This window comes from Nesoenas mayeri, assembly GCF_963082525.1.
Source record: "Nesoenas mayeri genome assembly, chromosome: 2".
NCBI classification, from domain to species: domain Eukaryota; kingdom Metazoa; phylum Chordata; class Aves; order Columbiformes; family Columbidae; genus Nesoenas; species Nesoenas mayeri.
Window position 1 is genome coordinate 3,622,388 of NC_137543.1, and position 17,947 is coordinate 3,640,334.

Consider the following 17,947-nt stretch of genomic DNA (forward strand, 5'->3'; position numbering starts at 1 on the left):
CTCCCTGGAGACGAGAAGTTTTTTGGAGGTGGTCCTTTCCTCCTGCACCTGTCTCACTCCTTGGAGTATGCAGAAGCTCTGCTGTAGAGGGATGAGAGGAGGAAGCCCCACCTTACCTCTCCACCTAAGCCACTGATGATGCCACCACTTCCTGCTCCAGGCCTTGTGGTGACTTGCTGCGGGGATGTCACGATGCCAGGTCACGATGTGTCACATAGGAGTGGGAATGTCTTCTCAGCCACCGCTGTAAACATCCCAAGCATCCTGTCTCCTTCCTTCTTAGACGAGCCCGTGTGAGAGAGGTGAGGGGGAAAGGATCAGCAAGGGATGGGTCTCCCCTCAAGGTTGGGTCTCCCCCAGTGATCTACGGCCAGGCTGCACCCCAGCAACGCTCCCACTGGTGTCACTTCTTGTGGTCCACAAACAAACCTCGATCTTGGCCCTTCATGGTGGCTGCTGGGCGTCCTTCCACACCTCCCATGGCAGAGCAGAAAGGGTTCCGGCATGTGGCAGCAACCCAAAAGCATCTTGGTAGGGCTTGTCCCCTGCAGCCCCTCCCCACCCTCTGCCTCCTCCTCGCTCTCTTCCAGGTTCACTTCTTCTCCAGTCCTACCTGGGAAAGCACATGTTGTCCTGAACCTACAGCTACTATACTCTATGAAGTAATATTCCCCCTCTCTGCTGAGAACAATACAAAAGTTACTCTGTCTTACCAAAGGTTTCAAAAGAAACCAAACACTTCTCTTGCTCTGTTCCGATTTAATTTAATCATTTCTTTAAAACGTGGTTTTGTTTTGTTTGTTTCATTTGTTTTCTGGAAAAAAAAAAAAAGTCCCTTTCTTCCCTTTCTGCTCAGACCTCTGTCTGAAGGTCAATAATGTCTTGTCCCACCAGGGGAATGGTGGCTCCTGTTTTCTCCCACTCTACAGTTTTTAGTTCTAGGGGAGACTGTGCCACAGGTTCGATGTCCTTTTTAACCCATGATGGTGGGGACTGGACTTTCCTGATTCCTTCCCAGGGTCTCTTGTTTGGTGTCTGCTGTTTTTCTTGCTGCAAGAGGAGGAAGGTATAAGAAAGGAGAGAGAGAAAGAAAGATAAGTTAGTATTATACAACAAAAAATTTTTTTTCATCTCCTTCTCTTATATCAAAGGCATTTTTTTTCTGTGAAACTCCTGATTCAAAATAAAGCGGTGTTTCAACGAAAATTACACTTGGTGAATAAACTGTCTATTTTCAGGAAGAAAATACGCATTTTTTTTTTCTTTCCCATGGCTATCTCTATCACCTAATGCCTAGATATTTCAGCTTTCAGCTGAAGTTTTTGCCACTTGCCTTTCCACTAAAAAAACTGAATGTGGTTATGAGAATTTAAGATTTTTTTTCTCCCTCTGCAGAATATCCCCACATAGAAATCCAGATTACAATGAGGCTTTTGTGAACATACATCGGCTGCATTTTATATAGATGTGAATACATTCCTTATGTAGCACAGCTATTTATAGGCTATTTAATTGCAGCAAAACATGCTAACTATTTAGCCAGTGAGCCCATGCTGTTTGATGGGCTGTATCATCTGCTCTGAAACTGGAAGCATTTCCATCAACTCCTCACCAAGCCTTCGAGGCTTTATCGACTGCCATTAGCCCAGTCTCATGCCAGCATCCCACCATGGATATCAATCTAGAGACCATCTTTCAATGTTTCTGCTGATAAGACACTGGGGAGAACTTAGGGTCTGTAAAATGGGTGTATTCTTCAGTGCGTCTATGAAGAGAGTTCATGCAAAGACTTTAAATGAGTTGTTCCCATAAGTTTCTTGCCCCCCACACACCCCACACTGTTTCTCACAGTTAATTATCCCCAAAAAACACTCCAGCACTGGGTGAGAAAAGGCTTCTTTGCACATAAGAGGAGCACAGAGCCCTTTCAAGCCATCTGCGGAAAGGAAAGTAGCTATGAGATGAACAGGTGGGAAGAAATGCAGCTGCTTGGAGGATGACAATGAGGACAGAAACAGCTTGGGGATAAGGCGAGGAGACAGACATGCAGGTGACATGCAGCCCAGGAGGAGTCATAGCTCGATGCTGTCACCTAATTGTGTTGACTTTAGGGAGATGAAGCCACATGTAGACTGCAGTGTCATCATCCTACTCCAGGATGCTGCAGATTGCTGTAGCCCCATAGGAAAACTAAATACCCATCCACTACATGCTAATCCACCTGTCTTAGCTTCTGATTTTGCACTTACCTAAGAGGCTTTTGTTAAGTCTGTTTTTTATCCCACCTCCATATTGCAACACCGATAGGAAAGACACTGTAGCATTATCCCTACAGACACAGTTTTCATCATGTCCCTCAAGCCAGGAACTTTACTTTTCCACTCTCTCACTCTTAATATAAAAATAAGATACATTTGAAGTCTGCTCCTGCATGCTTGCTGCTGCTCAGAGGTGAGGTCATCTGGCAGCTAGAGAATGGCAAACGTAGAATCATAGAATCATTTTGATTGGGAAAGACCTTTAAGCTCATCAAGTCCAACTGTAATGAGCCACCTAAAGCTAGTCTTCTCCATGTGAAGTAAAAACATTCTGACACTCTCTTTATTTCACTTCAAAGGGGGAAAAATAACTTTCTTTTAAAGTCCTTTTGAAAGAGAATTGTTTATTTATAAAGTCAAGTTTTAGAAAAGTACTGTTCAGAAGAATGTAAAACAGTTCTTTAAATCTGCAGCTGAGGTTTTCATTAAACTCTATGACACAGAGCTTTTCATATGCTGTTGGTGTTCATTATTCTTGCTTTATTCCATGATGTAGCACAATGATGATAAATACTAGTACGAAAGGAAAGTTGATAAAATTGTTGTCTTCTTCCATTATCTATTTTGGAACTTATTTAAGAACCACTACAAGAAAAAAACCGAAAACTTTTTATCTCTGTGTGTGTCTTAATGAGACAAATTTGAGACTTGCTGCAGTGAAATTGCTTCCTACAGTGTTTTTGCAAGCCATTAGGTGCCATGGAAAGATGTAGCAAGAAGGTACACATAAGGACAAAAGCACATATAGAGCAAAAAAATTTAATGAAACTAAGAGATTCTCAAGAGGCGAAGAAAGAAAAGCTTTCAGAATAGCTCTTCTCAATGAAAAATATTTTGTTTTGCCCCACAGTTGCTGTGATGCCACAAGTTTTTGAAGTTACCAATGTCCACACCTGTATTATTAAACAGAAAGCAGCACAAATGATTGTGTGTACAAAGTTTATATATTTTCCCTCAACTAAAATCCCTTCTTTGATGGTATTATTTCTGGACACCTTCAGCATCAGGTTCTTCTATTCCCAGCCAATCTCTGTTTTAACAGTCCCTCCGTCTACCATGCTCCTGACCTTCAGCCTATTCTCTGTGTTGTGAGGATGAAGGACCCAGATCTGATCACGTACGGTGAATGTGATCAGCAAAACTCAGAGCCATTCTTGTCATGGGCTGCCTTTGATCTACTGAGCAAGTGCAGCTGCAAAGACATTTAGGGAACAGAAACTGAGGAGCAAACAAACAAACAAAACCCCAAACAATAAATTATGAGTTAACAACTACAGAAATAGCCTCTGATAGATGTGTCACTGGGCAACAAGACCTAAGGGTTCCAGTAATTATTCAATGGTGATAAAAACCAGACATTAAATGTTGTCAGTTAATAAGAGTAGATAATATAGAAAGAAGGAGAGAATGAAACAGAAAACATGACTATACCATTGCATAACTCCACTCTACACCTGAATCTGGAATATTATGTGCTCTCCATTGACTTCCTGATAGAAGGATATAGGGGAAGTGATAAGGGTGGACATTTTACAGCCATGAACAAAGTTAAGGAGCGTGTTCTGTAGGAGCAAAGATTACACAGACTACCACATTTCAGGCTTGAAAAGAGATTATGGATGGATGTGAAAGAGGTCTATGAAATTCTCAGTGGCTTGTTGACAGTAGGAACAAACTACTGAAGATACGGATCATCTCTTCAACACAAGAACCATAGAGTATGATGAGACACCAACAAGTGCTTGGCCAAGATTGAAGCCCAGGAGCTAGTCCTGCACACAGTGCCCATCTCAGCTGCAGACCACATTTCCACAGCTCTCTGTTGATGCTTAAAACTTGCAAAGCTATGAAAAGTGTGTGGAAACATTTAGAAAAGCAAGATTCGTTCAGTACTATGAAGTAAAGTGACACAATTCTGCATCCGTGGGTCTTTAAGTGCAAATCACTGGAGGTTTGGGGATCTTTTTCAGGATGCATTACCACATGGTTGTCCTGCTCTTTCATTTTTCCAAGATGCTTTAGAATCTGCTATGCAGAGGAGGCAGGGCCAGACAGGCCTGGGGTATGATCACATATGGCTGTTCCTATCTTGAATATCAGTGTGGTAACTTATCTAGCTATGACTGTGGCAAGTTTAGTGACTCCAAACACATCTACCACAGCTAGAAGATGAAAAGTTAGCCTCAGGAGACCAGCAAATGGAAAGAGGAGGCTTGCTTTTAGTTTACCAGTTCTTAGCAAGTAATTAGATTTCTCCAGTGATGATGGGAGCAGAGGTGCTCTCTCAGCAGTGGGATGCACCAGCCGTACACCACAGTGCACCAGCAGATCACAGAGCTGCATGCACAGCTGTGAAACTGAGTACAGGTGCAGAAGAACTCAGAGCCTGGTCGGATCTCCAAACATGCTAAATACAATCAGCCTGGCTGAGCTCTGGCAAAAATGCTGGAAGATAAAAGAAAATCTTCTCCTCTTGGCAAGAGGCACCCTGGGAATTGGTAGCAGGCTCCTGGGAACCGCTCCCTTTTTTTTTCCCTCCATATGGAAAAGGTTTTTATTGGGTCTTGGCCACTTGAACAGCATATATAAGCAGCCACTGGGCTCATAGTTCAACTCTGGCATTTTCCTCCAGCCCTACTGTGGAGTCTTAACAATCCTTGCAGACAGGACTAATGCACAGAAAAGAAGAAAAAAACCTGGAGAGAGGGCTGTGTAATCTGGCTGTAAAAGGCGCTGGTGCTGGCCCAGTGCCTGGAGACTTGGAGACAGCCAGGAATGGCCCGAGACAGGAGGTGAAAGCAGTGAAGGCTGTTCTGCCAGTAACTCACAGAGACAGAGCCATTACTCTGGCCTGACACAGCCCACGAGCTTCTGGCCATTGTAGAGGTGGAGAAATCTTAATTCATTCCTGCCTGGTGCCGGGACAGCAAATCAGAATGCCCTGGCAGAGAGGTGGGAAGGGAGGGAGTGCCCAGACCCAAGGCTGAGGCAAAATCTGCCATTCATGGCATGCTAGAGGTCTTCATCACCCTGGTGGCATTCAGAGTTTCCTTCATTCAGTCGTGGCTTTCATTTTGGCTGCATATCTTCAAGGCAGAGGGAGAGTACTTGAGAAAAAAAGCATTTAAGATGCAGTGGCAAAAAAAAGCTAACCACAGAATCATAGAATAATTTCAGTTAGAAAAGACCTTCAAAATCATGGAGCCAGACGGTTAGCCTAACACTGTCATTAAACCACGTCCTTAATAACCTAATCTATGCATCTTTTAAGCACCTCCAGGGATGGTGACTCAACCACTTTCCTGGGCAGCCTGTTCCAATGCTTGTCAGACTGCAAGGAGTCACCCGAGCTGGACTCATGGTGACTATGGGAAGGTGATGGTGGTGAAGTGAGGTATCTCCCTACCATGGGTTCTTCTGTACATTGTCTCTCTGCTGCCATTAAAGGTCCATGCTGGCTTCATTCAGAATAACTGGATCCTAGTGCATCTCTTTGGCTTAGGAGCAGCACCAGTGTATTGCATAAGGTGAAAAGCATCCTGGCGTGCATCAAGATTAGTGTGGCCAGCAGGAGTAGGGAAGTGATTGTCCCCCTTTACTGGGCACTGGTAAGGCTGCACATCAAATCCTGTGTTCAGTTTTGGGCATCTCATGACAAGAAAGCCCTTGAAGTGCTGGAGCGAGTTGAGAGAAGGGAATGGAGCTGGGGAGGAGGCTGGAGCACAAGTGTGATGGGAGTGGCTGAGGGACCTGGGAGGTTCAGCCTGGAGAACAGGAGCTGAGGGGAGAGATTCTGATCTCTGAACTGCCTGAAAGGAGGATGGAGCATGGAGGGTGTTGGTCTCCTCTCCCAAGTAACAAGTGATAGGATGAGAGGAAATGGCCTCAAGCTGTGCTGAGGTTTGAAATTGGATACTGGGAAAAATTTCTTCCTGGAAAGCATTGCCAGACACTGGAACAGGCTGCCCAGGGCAGTGGTGGAGTCACCACCCCTGGTGGTGTTTAAAAGACCTGTAGATGAGGTTCTTAGGGACATGGGTTAGTTGTAGAGTTAGGTTATGGTTGAACTTGATAATTGTGAGTGTCTCTTCCAACCAAAATTATTCTATGATTCTATACATATAGCATGGGAGACTGACTGATTGCTCTAAGATGCAGCTTTCATTTCACACTTTTGTTGAACATGATATAATGTCCAAGCTGCATCTCCTTGTGTTTGTGTTTTTTTGGGTTTTTTTTGGTTTTTTTTTTTTTTTTGGTTTTTTTGGTTTTTTTTTTTAAATATATATCTACTTTTTATAACCTGATGAGCACATCAGTGATTTCTACAGAGCACTCCAGGATAACTCCCCTGTAACCAGCTACTCCCATGCTGTTTTCATTGTTGCTAATGTCAACTTCAAGGATATTTCATGACCCAAATGGTCTCTCCCCATGACATTGATGACTCTGGGTCTGGAATGAAGTTATTCAGACTATATAGCAGGGAATCTGAAAGATAAATGTGGCTCACATTGTCTAATCCATCTTCAGATCAATGTCGATGAAAAGTGATTAGAAAATAGGAAAGCTGTCTTGTTTTTCTAAAGAATGACAAATTTTACTTTCCTTGTTTGAAACAAGTAGCTGGAGTTTCTTCATTTTATGCTACTGAACTAAAAATAAGTGGGTTTTTTTGTTTTTGTTTTTGTGGGGGTTTTTTTGCTTTTTTTTGTTGTTGTTTTCTGTTTTGTTTTTGTTTTTGTTTTTTTCATTTAGGAGAAAAGCAAAATAAAAGGAAGTGGCTGTCTTTGTTCAGAAATTCATTTTTTTTTATAAAGAGAAGAAAGAATTTGTGGTTTTAGATTGTAATGATGGAAATCAGTTAGGAAACTTGAAATACCCAGCATTTACTGGGTTATAAAAATATATCTTCTGTTTCTGTATCCTCTTAAGTTCAGATGGTCTAACCTGCAGAGGTTGCTGTGAGACAAAGTCTAGTGAGGCTGTGAACAGCTGAAGGTGAACAGGCACCGAATAAAGGTCTTTCACAGACTCTGAGGAGTTATTTTCATTGATTCATAAACTGCCTTCTGCCTCAAGGTTTTAGAAAAAGCCCATGGTCCCACCAGCATGCACAATAAACTGTTCTCCAAGCTATTTTGCCATTAATTCATCTGGTTAACATACCTTTCTTTTTGTGGACAATGCTTATGGTATACTCAAGAGTACACTTCACCAGGTAGACATGGAGGACTGGGTGTTGCCCAAAATGCTGAAATCATTCAAGGTTGTCCCATGCCTCACAGGGGCACCTAGGGACTCCAGAAGGGGACCAAGAGTACCCAAAGCATGATTCTTTATAAAGCCCTTTTTTAACCAGCCTAAACATACAGGAGCTTCAATCTTCTGGTAGCCACTGCACAGTTTTAGAACAGCTGATAGCTGGCTGGCTTCAAAAGGCATGGCAAGAACTGACTGTTGGTACAGAGGATATGGGGAATAAGATGTTTTTCTGAGCAATAGAGTAACTGATGCCCGATCCTTGGGACATGAGGTATCAGATGATCTACAGGAGGAGGTGAACTGCTGATTGATGGTATATTTGGACACCTGACAGCTGACAGATGGTTTATGGCTGGATGAATTAAGGTTTGACATTATTTTTTTAATAGAATTTATTGCAGTAATTATTATACTTTATGTAGCATTCCTCACTATAAAACTTACCCTAACCGGTCTTTTGAAATTTGCCAGTTACCAAAGAGGATTAAACACATGGCACAGAGGAGACACCCTACGCATAAGTGGAGCTTTCCTTGCAGAGGCATGACAGCCTGAGGGGTGCAGCTTCCCAATATTTTAATTCCTCAGTGAAGAATGAGCCTGAGTTTGACGCAACCACCACTCCTCAAGCTCTTCCAACTCCAGCTTCAGCCCATGCAATGAGTTTTCCATGGACAGGAGCCAAATTTTCTCACCTGGGAGCAGGGCTGCCAGCTCCCCAGTCAGCTGGCAAAAGGACAGGTAGTCACCAAGAAAGTGAATTAATTCTGCCATGCAGCAGAACATGTCAGAGAGACACACAGCCCTGACTGTTAATGAGCTGCAATATTGATCAATATTCCTTTCTTTTTCACTACTCTGTTAGATGCCAAAACAAGTGCTGGTGGAATGGATATATCCTCCAGGTGTCCAAAGAGAAAACCTAAGAAAAATCTCAGCCTGAAAAGAGAAAGTGAGTAGTCGAGACAGAACCACTGTCTAGAAGGACATAAGAAAATGTCATTAGAATCATAGAATAGAATCACAAAATAATTTGAGTTGGAAGGGACCTTCAAAGCTCATCCAGTCCAACCATGAGCAGGGACATCTTCACCCAGATCAGGTTGCTTAGAGCCCCATCCAGCCTGGCCTGGGATGTCTCCAGGGATGGGGCATCCACCACCTCTCTGGGAAATCTGAACCAGGGTCTCACCTCCCTCATTGTAGAAAATTTCTTCCTCATGTCTGGCCTGAATCTCCCCTCCTTTAGTTTAAAACCATCACCCCTTGTCATATCACAACAGGCCCTGCTAAAAAGTCTGTCCTCATCCTTCTTATAGACACCTTTTAAGTACTGAAAGGTTGCAACAGAAAGGCAGAAAGAATTTTCTTTGTATTTTTTTTTTTTTTTCCACTGGGTTTCAGAGCCAATGCTTTTTCAGGACCAACAGAGAGACGGGACTGAATTTGAGACCTGAGTAACAGACAATCAGATCCTGTTTGTGGGCTCCAGGACAGAGCTCCAGCCAAAGCAAAAGCCATTTGAGCTGCAGAAAGCTGAACGTAGTAACTCACTAATAAGCAAGAATGAGAAAATTGGAAATTTGCAGAGCTCTGTTTGGCATGACTTTTGCTGACCTCGGCACAAGTAAAGAGCCACTGTTTAAAATGAATGCAAAGACAGATGCCAACAAGAGAGGAATATGTATGTGATTCAAACTTCTCTAATGGAGCTGAATCAAAGGACTCCTGCCGAGGGGGAAGGCAGGAGTGTCACTTCCATCGCTTTCAAAGCTGGTGCTAAGCATAGAAGAAACAAAGCTTTCGCTTCCTTTAATGGCTGCAAAACCTTCACTTTCTTACCGTGCTGTTGCAGAGCATGTCAACCCCTCCCAATGCCCAGCCCAAGCAGTGGAAATCCTTTAGCAATTAACTCATAGGGAGGAGCAGTGTTGGAGATGCTTTACCGTGACATTACAGATCTGCACAGGAAACTATTTCCACTGTGGTACAAAGTAGCTTGAAAATAGCGGCTACCCTGCTTTAATGTGCAGAGCTCCCAGCTGCAACAATTTAGACCTTGAGAAGTGTGTGTATTTAGGAGGTAGCAGGGAAACAAAATTGCATATTGGAGCCTACAGTCTGCCAGGCAAAGGGCAGACTTTTAAATGGAGAAACAAACTTGCAGTAAGGTTTCCAACAATGGGATTTCTCTTCTCTTCTCTTCTCTTCTCTTCTCTTCTCTTCTCTTCTCTTCTCTTCTCTTCTCTTCTCTTCTCTTCTCTTCTCTTCTCTTCTCTTCTCCTCTTCTCTTCTCTTCTCTTCTCTTCTCTTCTCTTCTCTTCTTTCTCTTTTCCTTTATAGTTTATCTTCTTTTTTCTTTTTTTTCTTTTTTCTTTTTTTTTCTTTTTTTTCTTTTTTCTTTTTTTTTCTTTTTTTTTTTTTTTTTTTTTCCCCCAGCAATCACATAGGTAAAGAATAATTCAAATTGATGGAAGAGATTAGGAAGGAAAAGCTCTGCTGTCTGAGTCAGTACCAACCTACCTAATGTTTCAATATGCATCCATTTAGGCCAAAAAATGTACCTTAAAGCTCCTATAAGGACATATATATGATCCCTATACAAGCTACTCACTACTTATTGTAACTTTAAAAAATGAAGGGTTGGTGGCTCCTGGACACTAAGTTTTTAATTTTAATCACTTAGGAGGTGTGATGTGGATGGCTGGGGGTTTTTTAATGCAAAACCTGTTGTGATTGTCTCCAAGTCTTTGGTTCCTTTAATGCTTCCTGGCTGCAAATCAGTTGTCTAGGAGATAAATATTCAACAAACACAGCTCATTCAGTTTTCTGCTCAGGGTCTACAGAAGCTTCCAGTTTGTTCTGGGATAAAGTGAGAGAGCTACAGTGTACAACCTCAACACATAGGCTGGCTGCAAGTCCTTTGGGAGAAGGATGAGCAGAGTAATCCCAGCTGTTCCTGAGATACCCTAGATTCAATGTCCCTTCAAGTAGACAGAGATAACCTGCCCCAGATTCCATCATAACAGCAGCAAAGAAGTCTTGTCTACAAGCCTGTAACTTCCTTTTTTAGTAAGAGCTGATTTTTCAAGAATCATCTCCATCTTCCTTGCCTAATCTGAATGTGAAGACTGTAAGAGAGAGAAAAGTTACCATAACCTATGGTAAGGTCATACAGAAATCTTTTAGTGCCTTAAAAAAATGACTTTTCAACTTGAAGTCATCAGATCTTGCTGTATGTCAGTCTACTGATATCTTGATTCCCCCTCACTGAAAAGTTAGCTTTGGATAAGAGTGTCTGCATCCCTGATTAGTTCATAAAGCCACAAAGGACTGAGACCCTTTTACTCTGCTTTGGGCGACCTGGTCTAGTGGAAGGTGTCCCTGTCCATGGCAATGGGTCTGGGACTAGAAGATCTTTAACATCCTTTCCAACCCAAAGCATTCTATGATGATTTTGTGATATTTCCAGCTCTGCTTGTAACTACTCTGTGACAGTGGGCAAAGGACAGTCTTCTTTATCTTTCAAGTATACACTGCAGTAATACTTATCCAAAGTGTAAATGTGTCAGAATACATAGAGAGAAGGAATATATGTGTGGGTACAAACCTTCAGGTCTTTGATGAAGACCCCTTAAAAATAAGGTTTTACCGCTGAAACTGAAGAAAATTCTCAGCAGTAAACACATTTGGTGGTTGAATTTTCAACCCCTCTTCGTATAGAGACAGAAGATATGTTCCTTCCATTCTTCCATTGGTGCTTCCTTCAAATGTGACAATCATAGAATCACAGAATTGTAGCATCATAGAATAGTTTGAGCAGTTCATAAGAGAGTTCAGTGTGATGGAGCAATCAGTTTTGGCCAGTGCACTGAAGTACAGAGAGGACTAGCATTTACATCAAAACCAAACCCCCAAAACAATCCCTAAAAAGGGCCAGCACCATTCCTAGGAATTCCCAACGGAGTTCTGTCCTATACAGACATTTACTTTAAGCCTCAGCAGCATCTTTCTGACCTTGGAGTTGAAGGAGGAGAGGAAATGCAAGAGGATTAGAAAAAGCATCATATCATGGAAAGGACTGAGGACAATGGGACATGCTGCCAAGAGAGGCTGAGAAACTGCCAGGGATGGAGAGAGACTTCGTAGCTTGACTTTGTGGTTGTTTATTTAAAAGATAAATCAAAGATACAGCAATGCAGGCAGATGGACCTGACCCAGTAAAGATCCCTTCAGTTCTTTGATGCTACACCTGAAGGGGTTCGGGGGTATTCCAGGATCCTTATGACCTTGTTGATGCCCCCAAAGCAAGGAGTTTCCTGCTGGTGAAGTAAATGTTTTCAGATTTGTCCATCATGGAAGAGTTTGGGACAGGTCTACAATGCTCTTCAATGTTAAATGAAAGACAGACTTATGCTAACATTAGTTTTATCACTTACACCAGAAGAAATACTCCATCATTTTATAACCTAATCATACTTAAAAGATAAAAATGTCTTTTATTGATATTTTAATCCCTGGTATCTGCAGCTTGCCTCTCAGGACAAGCTGAAGATGGGACATGATTTCCAAAGGGGTCACCCGCAGCAAATGGTAGAAAAAGTGTTTGGGGGGGAAATGCTATTCATTTTTCTTTGTACTGCTTTGGATGTTGCAAAACCAAGACCCACTACTGACTTGTCAATACTGATCTTTGCAAGTTCACCCTCTCAGGTTACATCCAAGGAAAAATCCCAACTTCAAAAAGATTCAGACAAAAGGCAAAGGCCACCTCCACAGCTTCTTTCCAGCAATTCAAAGCTTTTTGATGCTGACACTGGCATCTTTAATTCTAGATAGATGCGTTTCTGAAATGCCCTGAACATGTCAATCCATAAAACTCTCCTGCAAACATGCTACAGTTTAGCTTTTACATGGTATTTAAGCATTTCTGATTTTACAGCTGTGTCATACTTAAATAATAGGAGAAAAAATAATAAAAAAAAAAAAAAAAAAGCAGAGAGATGGAATTCAGTGCTTTGTGATTCTGGGCAAACATAGGCTTCTCTGATCTGAACCTGACTGCTAGATTCACTATTCCTCTTACTCTGTAACACTGGACAGTCCATAATGACACCTTGTCACACAAAATAAAAGTAAGATTTCCTGGGACCACATCTCTCTGGAACTCAGTACAGCAATGCTGTGAGATCTGAAGGGCTCTGCTTCCATAAAGAACCAAACTAAGCCTCTTGTTTAATCACCTTCTTAGCTCTGGTCTTGTCTCTAAGGGATTCCAATCAAAATAAGCTCCATTAGTGTAGTCTTGGCCATTCTGCAGGTGACTGTGCATCCCTGATGTGACATTGCTTAAAAGCAACTGGGAATGTCATAAACAGCTCACCTTGCTCCTCTCCTGAGTACAGGTACAACCCAAATTTAACTTTTTACTGCTGGCCTGGGTCTGCTACTTGTTTTTCCCTTCTATTGGAGCTGATATACTTCCTTGCAACCTTTTGTCTCCTTCCCAGCAGGCCTAATGGGCTGACACATCATCCTGCCTTTGCTTATTTGTGTTATCCATGTTGCCAACTACACAGGCTCCTGATACTCATTTCTAGTACCAAATATCTGCCTCTCTGAAAGACTGCAAGGTTCTTCCCTCAGACTGCCTCCCTCTAAGTCTTTTCTTGTTCTGGCAGCTTGCTCCTGTGGAGGAAAGTCGTGTATATGCTCATCAACTGCCACAAATACTTAGCATGAAGTTCCCAAGAAGTTCCCAAGAACTACTGCCACCATAGAATCATAGAATCATTTTCAAATCCAACTGTTAACACTGTCAAGTCCAACACTACACTATGTCCACAAGAACCTCATCTACACATCTTTAAACCCCTCCAGGGATAACAACACCACCACTTCCCTGAGCAGCTTGTTCCAATGCCTGACAACCCTTTCCCTGACGATATTTTTCCAAATATCCAAACTAAACCTCCCCTGGCACAACTTGTGGCCATTTTGTCTCATCCTATTGCTTGTTACTTGGGAGAAGAGACCAACACCCTCCATGCTCCAAACTCCTTTCAGGTAGCTGTAGAGAGTGATCACAGCTTAAATCCCATTGCAGTGGTTTTCCTAAATAACTATGCCCAACACTGTTGCCTTGGCTTCCAACACAACCTCTGCAAGTGAGACAGAAGATTCCGGCTGTCCCCACCTTCTCTCCTTTCCCTTTTCCACCTCAAGGCTCTTCTGGCTTCCAGTTGCTAGCTACGAGTGGATGGAGATGACTTTAATGGGGATGACAAGAACAGACAAAGGGAAGAGACTAACAAGACAACACAAATGCCATTCACCACAAACAGACAGCAGGACAGACATTCTCCTTCTGAGCTGCTGACCACTCTGTAGATAAGCTAATGGTACCTCTGTGACTCTCCATGTCCTGTGTGGTGCACATGTGCTTGTGGCAAAACGCATGGGCAGAAAATCAAGGTAAAGCACTCAATGAGTGCTCCTAAAATTTCCTGCTTCTTCCCATGCTCCTGCTGGCACTAAAGAGCTCTAGCAAATGATGGTTCTGCAAGTGTCTGACTCACCTTGCTGTCCGTTGTTGGAGATTCCTTCTCCTTCTCTGCGTGCTGGAGTTTTCTGTTCAGGTCTTGGAACATGTCTTGGTGACGTTTTCTTGTGTGCATGATTTTCTGAAGCAAACACAAGTGACACAGGTCAGCAGCTGTACAGAAACAAGAAGTCTTCCCCCCAAAGTTACATACATTATTAAAATGTCCCTCTGTCTCCCTGAAGGTGCAATCTGGTGAGCCTAAAATACCTTCATATTCACTGAGGACCCAGTGTAGCACTGCCTTTATTTTCAGGATGAGATAATGGGACAAAGTGAAAAGACTAATTTTTGACCATATGGTTACCATAAACCTGAAACTGCCAGCTGTTTATGCTGCATAATCTGTTTTTGACTGGCAATACTCTACCAACTATACCTAGGAAGTTTTGCTGACCTTCATTAACTGACACCTGACCCAATGCCCACTCTGTTCTGAGTGTGTCTTCTTTGCAAATGTGTTCAGAGTTTACCCAAACAAGTAGAATTTGGGTACAAGAAGTTTCATCAGAAACTCTTCCACAAATTCATTTTCTTCGTATTTTGGCCCTTCTGCATTTCAGTCCTACCTTCTACTGCTCAGAAGGAGAGGCAAGACTAATTTCCATAAGGATTTCTCTGTGCGTGTAAAAGCACACTGAATATGGCTTTTTTGTGTTCTGCCAAGTGATATATAATCAGAGAAGGTGGCTCAAATAGAATCACAGAATCATTTTGATTGGAAAAGTCCCTAAAGATTATTAAGTTCAACCATTAACCTAACACTCTGACTAAACTATGTTCCTAAGAACCTCATCTACATGTCTTTTAAACACCTCCAAGGATGGTGACTCTACCGCTTCTTTGGGCAGCCTGTTCCAATGCCTGACAACCCTTTCTCTGAATAATTTTTTCCTAATATACAATCTAAACCTTCCCTTGCACAACTTCAGGCCATTTCCTCTCATCCTATCAGTTGCTACAAGGGAAAACAGATGAAGAGCCTCCATTCTACAACCTCCTTTTGGGTAGCTGTAGGGAGCAAGGTCTCTCCTCAGCCTCCTTTTCTCCAGGATAGTTTGAGACCAACCTGAAGTGTCAGCTTAGCTGTTTTGGAATAAGCTGCCAGCTTTGAAGGGAAAGGATAGGTCTGCCTAGAAGGATGTAGGGCAAACCAATGTAGAATCTTGATTTACAGATGTTTACATAGAAGCTACTGGTCCATAAATTAAGCATGAACCAATATAAATCACACATTTGTTTAGCTGCAGAAGGTAACCTTTTAGCAGGCATCCAGCACAAGCCTTTTAGCCCATCATTTTTAAGCCCTTGAAGAAGCTCTTTAGCAAAGGCAGCACTTCTGTAAAGGTATCAGGAATAAAAAACCAACAAACAAACAGCATTTCTCATTCTCATCCTACCCCTCAAGCAAGCAAACAAACAAACAAACAAACACATTCATAAAGGGAGCTACTCACCTCAAAATCTAGCTCTGCATACCGGGATTTCCGCCTCTGGGTATTCAAAAGAAAAAGAGATGAGCAGAGGTTAGTAAGGCATTGATGCTGGTGAGTGGGCACAAACTCAAACACACAGTAGATAAAATAGAGAGAGTCCTTTGCCTTTTTCTTCTTCCTACACTTTGACATGTTTTTCTGGCTCTTCATGATGGAAATTGCCAGCCACTTAGAGTGATCCCTACCAAAACACACTGAGCACCAAGGAGTGCTGAGCACAGACTAAGCATGGGAGTTTGGCCAATTCAAGCCTCTGTCCTAGTGATAAGCTTGCAGGTGGTTCTGTGAATGGAAATCACAGAGGCTGAACCAGCTCATCTGCTGGAGCTTTTGAGCACCGGTCAGCCAAGACTGAAATTTGGACAGCAATGGCTGACACCTATTCTCTACCATCGTAGGGAAGAAAAGACACAGATGCTGGAAAGTGCAAAACCAGACATCAGCATAAGATCTATGGTCTAGGAAAATGTGCTAATACATGTAATGAGTTACCACAGATCAGGAGAGGCTGTATTTATGCAAGACCTCTGCCATCCCTCTGAAGCTAAGAACATTATAGGGCATGCCTTAGGGACATTTTACACCTTCAATCAATCACAAGGGCTTCCTCATCTGTTTGGTGACTGAAGCCATCAAAATGAGAAAGAGAGCAAGAACTCAGAAGGAGAAGAGGTAACGTAAACCATCTTCCTTGCATTAAAATGAACAGTCTTTGACCAACTAATATTTTTATTGAAATTTACATTGCCTGTAAGGCTAAAGACAGTTTATCCAGCAATGGAACACATCTCTGGAAGTCATGAAAGATTTTAATAATTATATTACAAAATAGTATCGTATGCCAGTGATCCCTCATGAAAATCTAATACTGTCACTGCATGGTGGGCTGCGTTTGGTGTAAGGTGCTTCTCTTGAAACACCTGAAGTAGCCACCATCAAGGCATCATTTTGGGCTGAGAACAATACAGTAATTTACATGCTTACCTCCAAGGAGCTCATGGAGAGGGTAGAGACGGTCTCACTCTTGGACACCACACCTGAGTTCCCTGAGTCACCTGTGTCACACAGGCTGTTGGGAATCTGTGACTCACTGGGGATATTTTGTGGTGCCAGCTGCTGCTGTTGTTGTATCATGGGGGAACCTTGCACCTCAGTGCATGTCATGGTTACAGGCTCCCGTGGAGGACTCTTGACAACAAAGCCTGGGTCAGTAGCCATACTGAGGTGGATGAGTCGTGTTTGTGGCATCTGGTCAATATTGATGCTGTATTTGCTCTCATCTTTGGGTGGTTTGGCCCGTAAGGTAGATGTGTTGGTAGGCAGAATGACATAGCTGGTGTCCAGTGTTTGCTCTTGAGCTCGGGAGAGTTCTGAGTCCAACTTCTTGAAGATGTCCCCATCACATATATAGATGGACTTAGGTGGTTGGTTCTTGTCCTTCTTCAGAGTGAGACTGTGATTACTGAACTCATTCAGGTTGATGGCCCCCAGGTAGTGTGGTGAGCCCTGAAGATGCATCTTGGAGACATTGGCTGGAAGACTATTAAAGTTTGATGACCCCTTCTGGTGATTGAGTTTCAATTTCTCTTCATCTGGCAGTGATGGACGCTTCAATGTTCCTGTGATTGTTGAGGTCCTGCAGGTGGTGATGTCTTTATTCAGCACTAGGGAGACAGATAAGTATCCTTAATATCTCACCTAGGTTTTTGTTAACACATCAACACACCTACCAGAGTCACACCATGCCAGCATGTTCTCTTGGACCTCTCAGAAAGAGGCTATGGTGGAAGAACAGTGTTTTATACTGTTTTTTGTTTCTTTCTTTCTTTCTTTCTTTTTTAATCCAAGATACTGAAGATAAAGCAAAAGTTACAAAAGAAAAAAAAAAACAAAAAACAACGTTCTCATTTTAAGAGAGTTCTCTTTGATGTGAATTTTCCTACAAAATCATGGCCAAAACTCCCAACTAGGCCAAGATATATTATCATGTTGATAATAATATCTTGAAAAGCAAATACTTGTATGTATATATGTAGCAAATGCAGTACACTTACATATGTGAAAAATACATATATTACTAGCCTATGGAGATGTAGAATTCTTTAAAATAAAAGGTTGCTTTCATGTAAAAAATTATTTTGATTCAGAAAATAGTTGAAATGCAGCAGTATCAATGATTTCAAATGTATTTTAATTTTTTTTTAATTAAAAAAACCCTTGCTGAATTGTTTCAGGTTGCTCATTTCCCTTGAAGAATTTCAGTATCA

At 42.2% G+C, this 17,947-nt stretch overlaps 1 protein-coding gene across 1 annotated transcript in view; it reads right to left on the reverse strand.

The window, feature by feature from the left end:
- Window positions 1-651: 651 nt before the first annotated feature.
- Window positions 652-17,947, reverse strand: part of ADGRB1 (adhesion G protein-coupled receptor B1) — a gene marked incomplete at its 5' end in the record, with an annotated part of 209,848 nt that continues 192,552 nt past the window's right edge. The window contains 4 exons of the mRNA XM_080338844.1: window positions 652-1,050; window positions 14,162-14,266; window positions 15,642-15,677; window positions 16,665-17,344. Coding sequence (XP_080194970.1) covers window positions 853-1,050; window positions 14,162-14,266; window positions 15,642-15,677; window positions 16,665-17,344 — 1,019 coding nt within the window. The 3' untranslated portion in view covers window positions 652-852. The remainder of the gene's footprint in view (window positions 1,051-14,161; window positions 14,267-15,641; window positions 15,678-16,664; window positions 17,345-17,947) is intronic.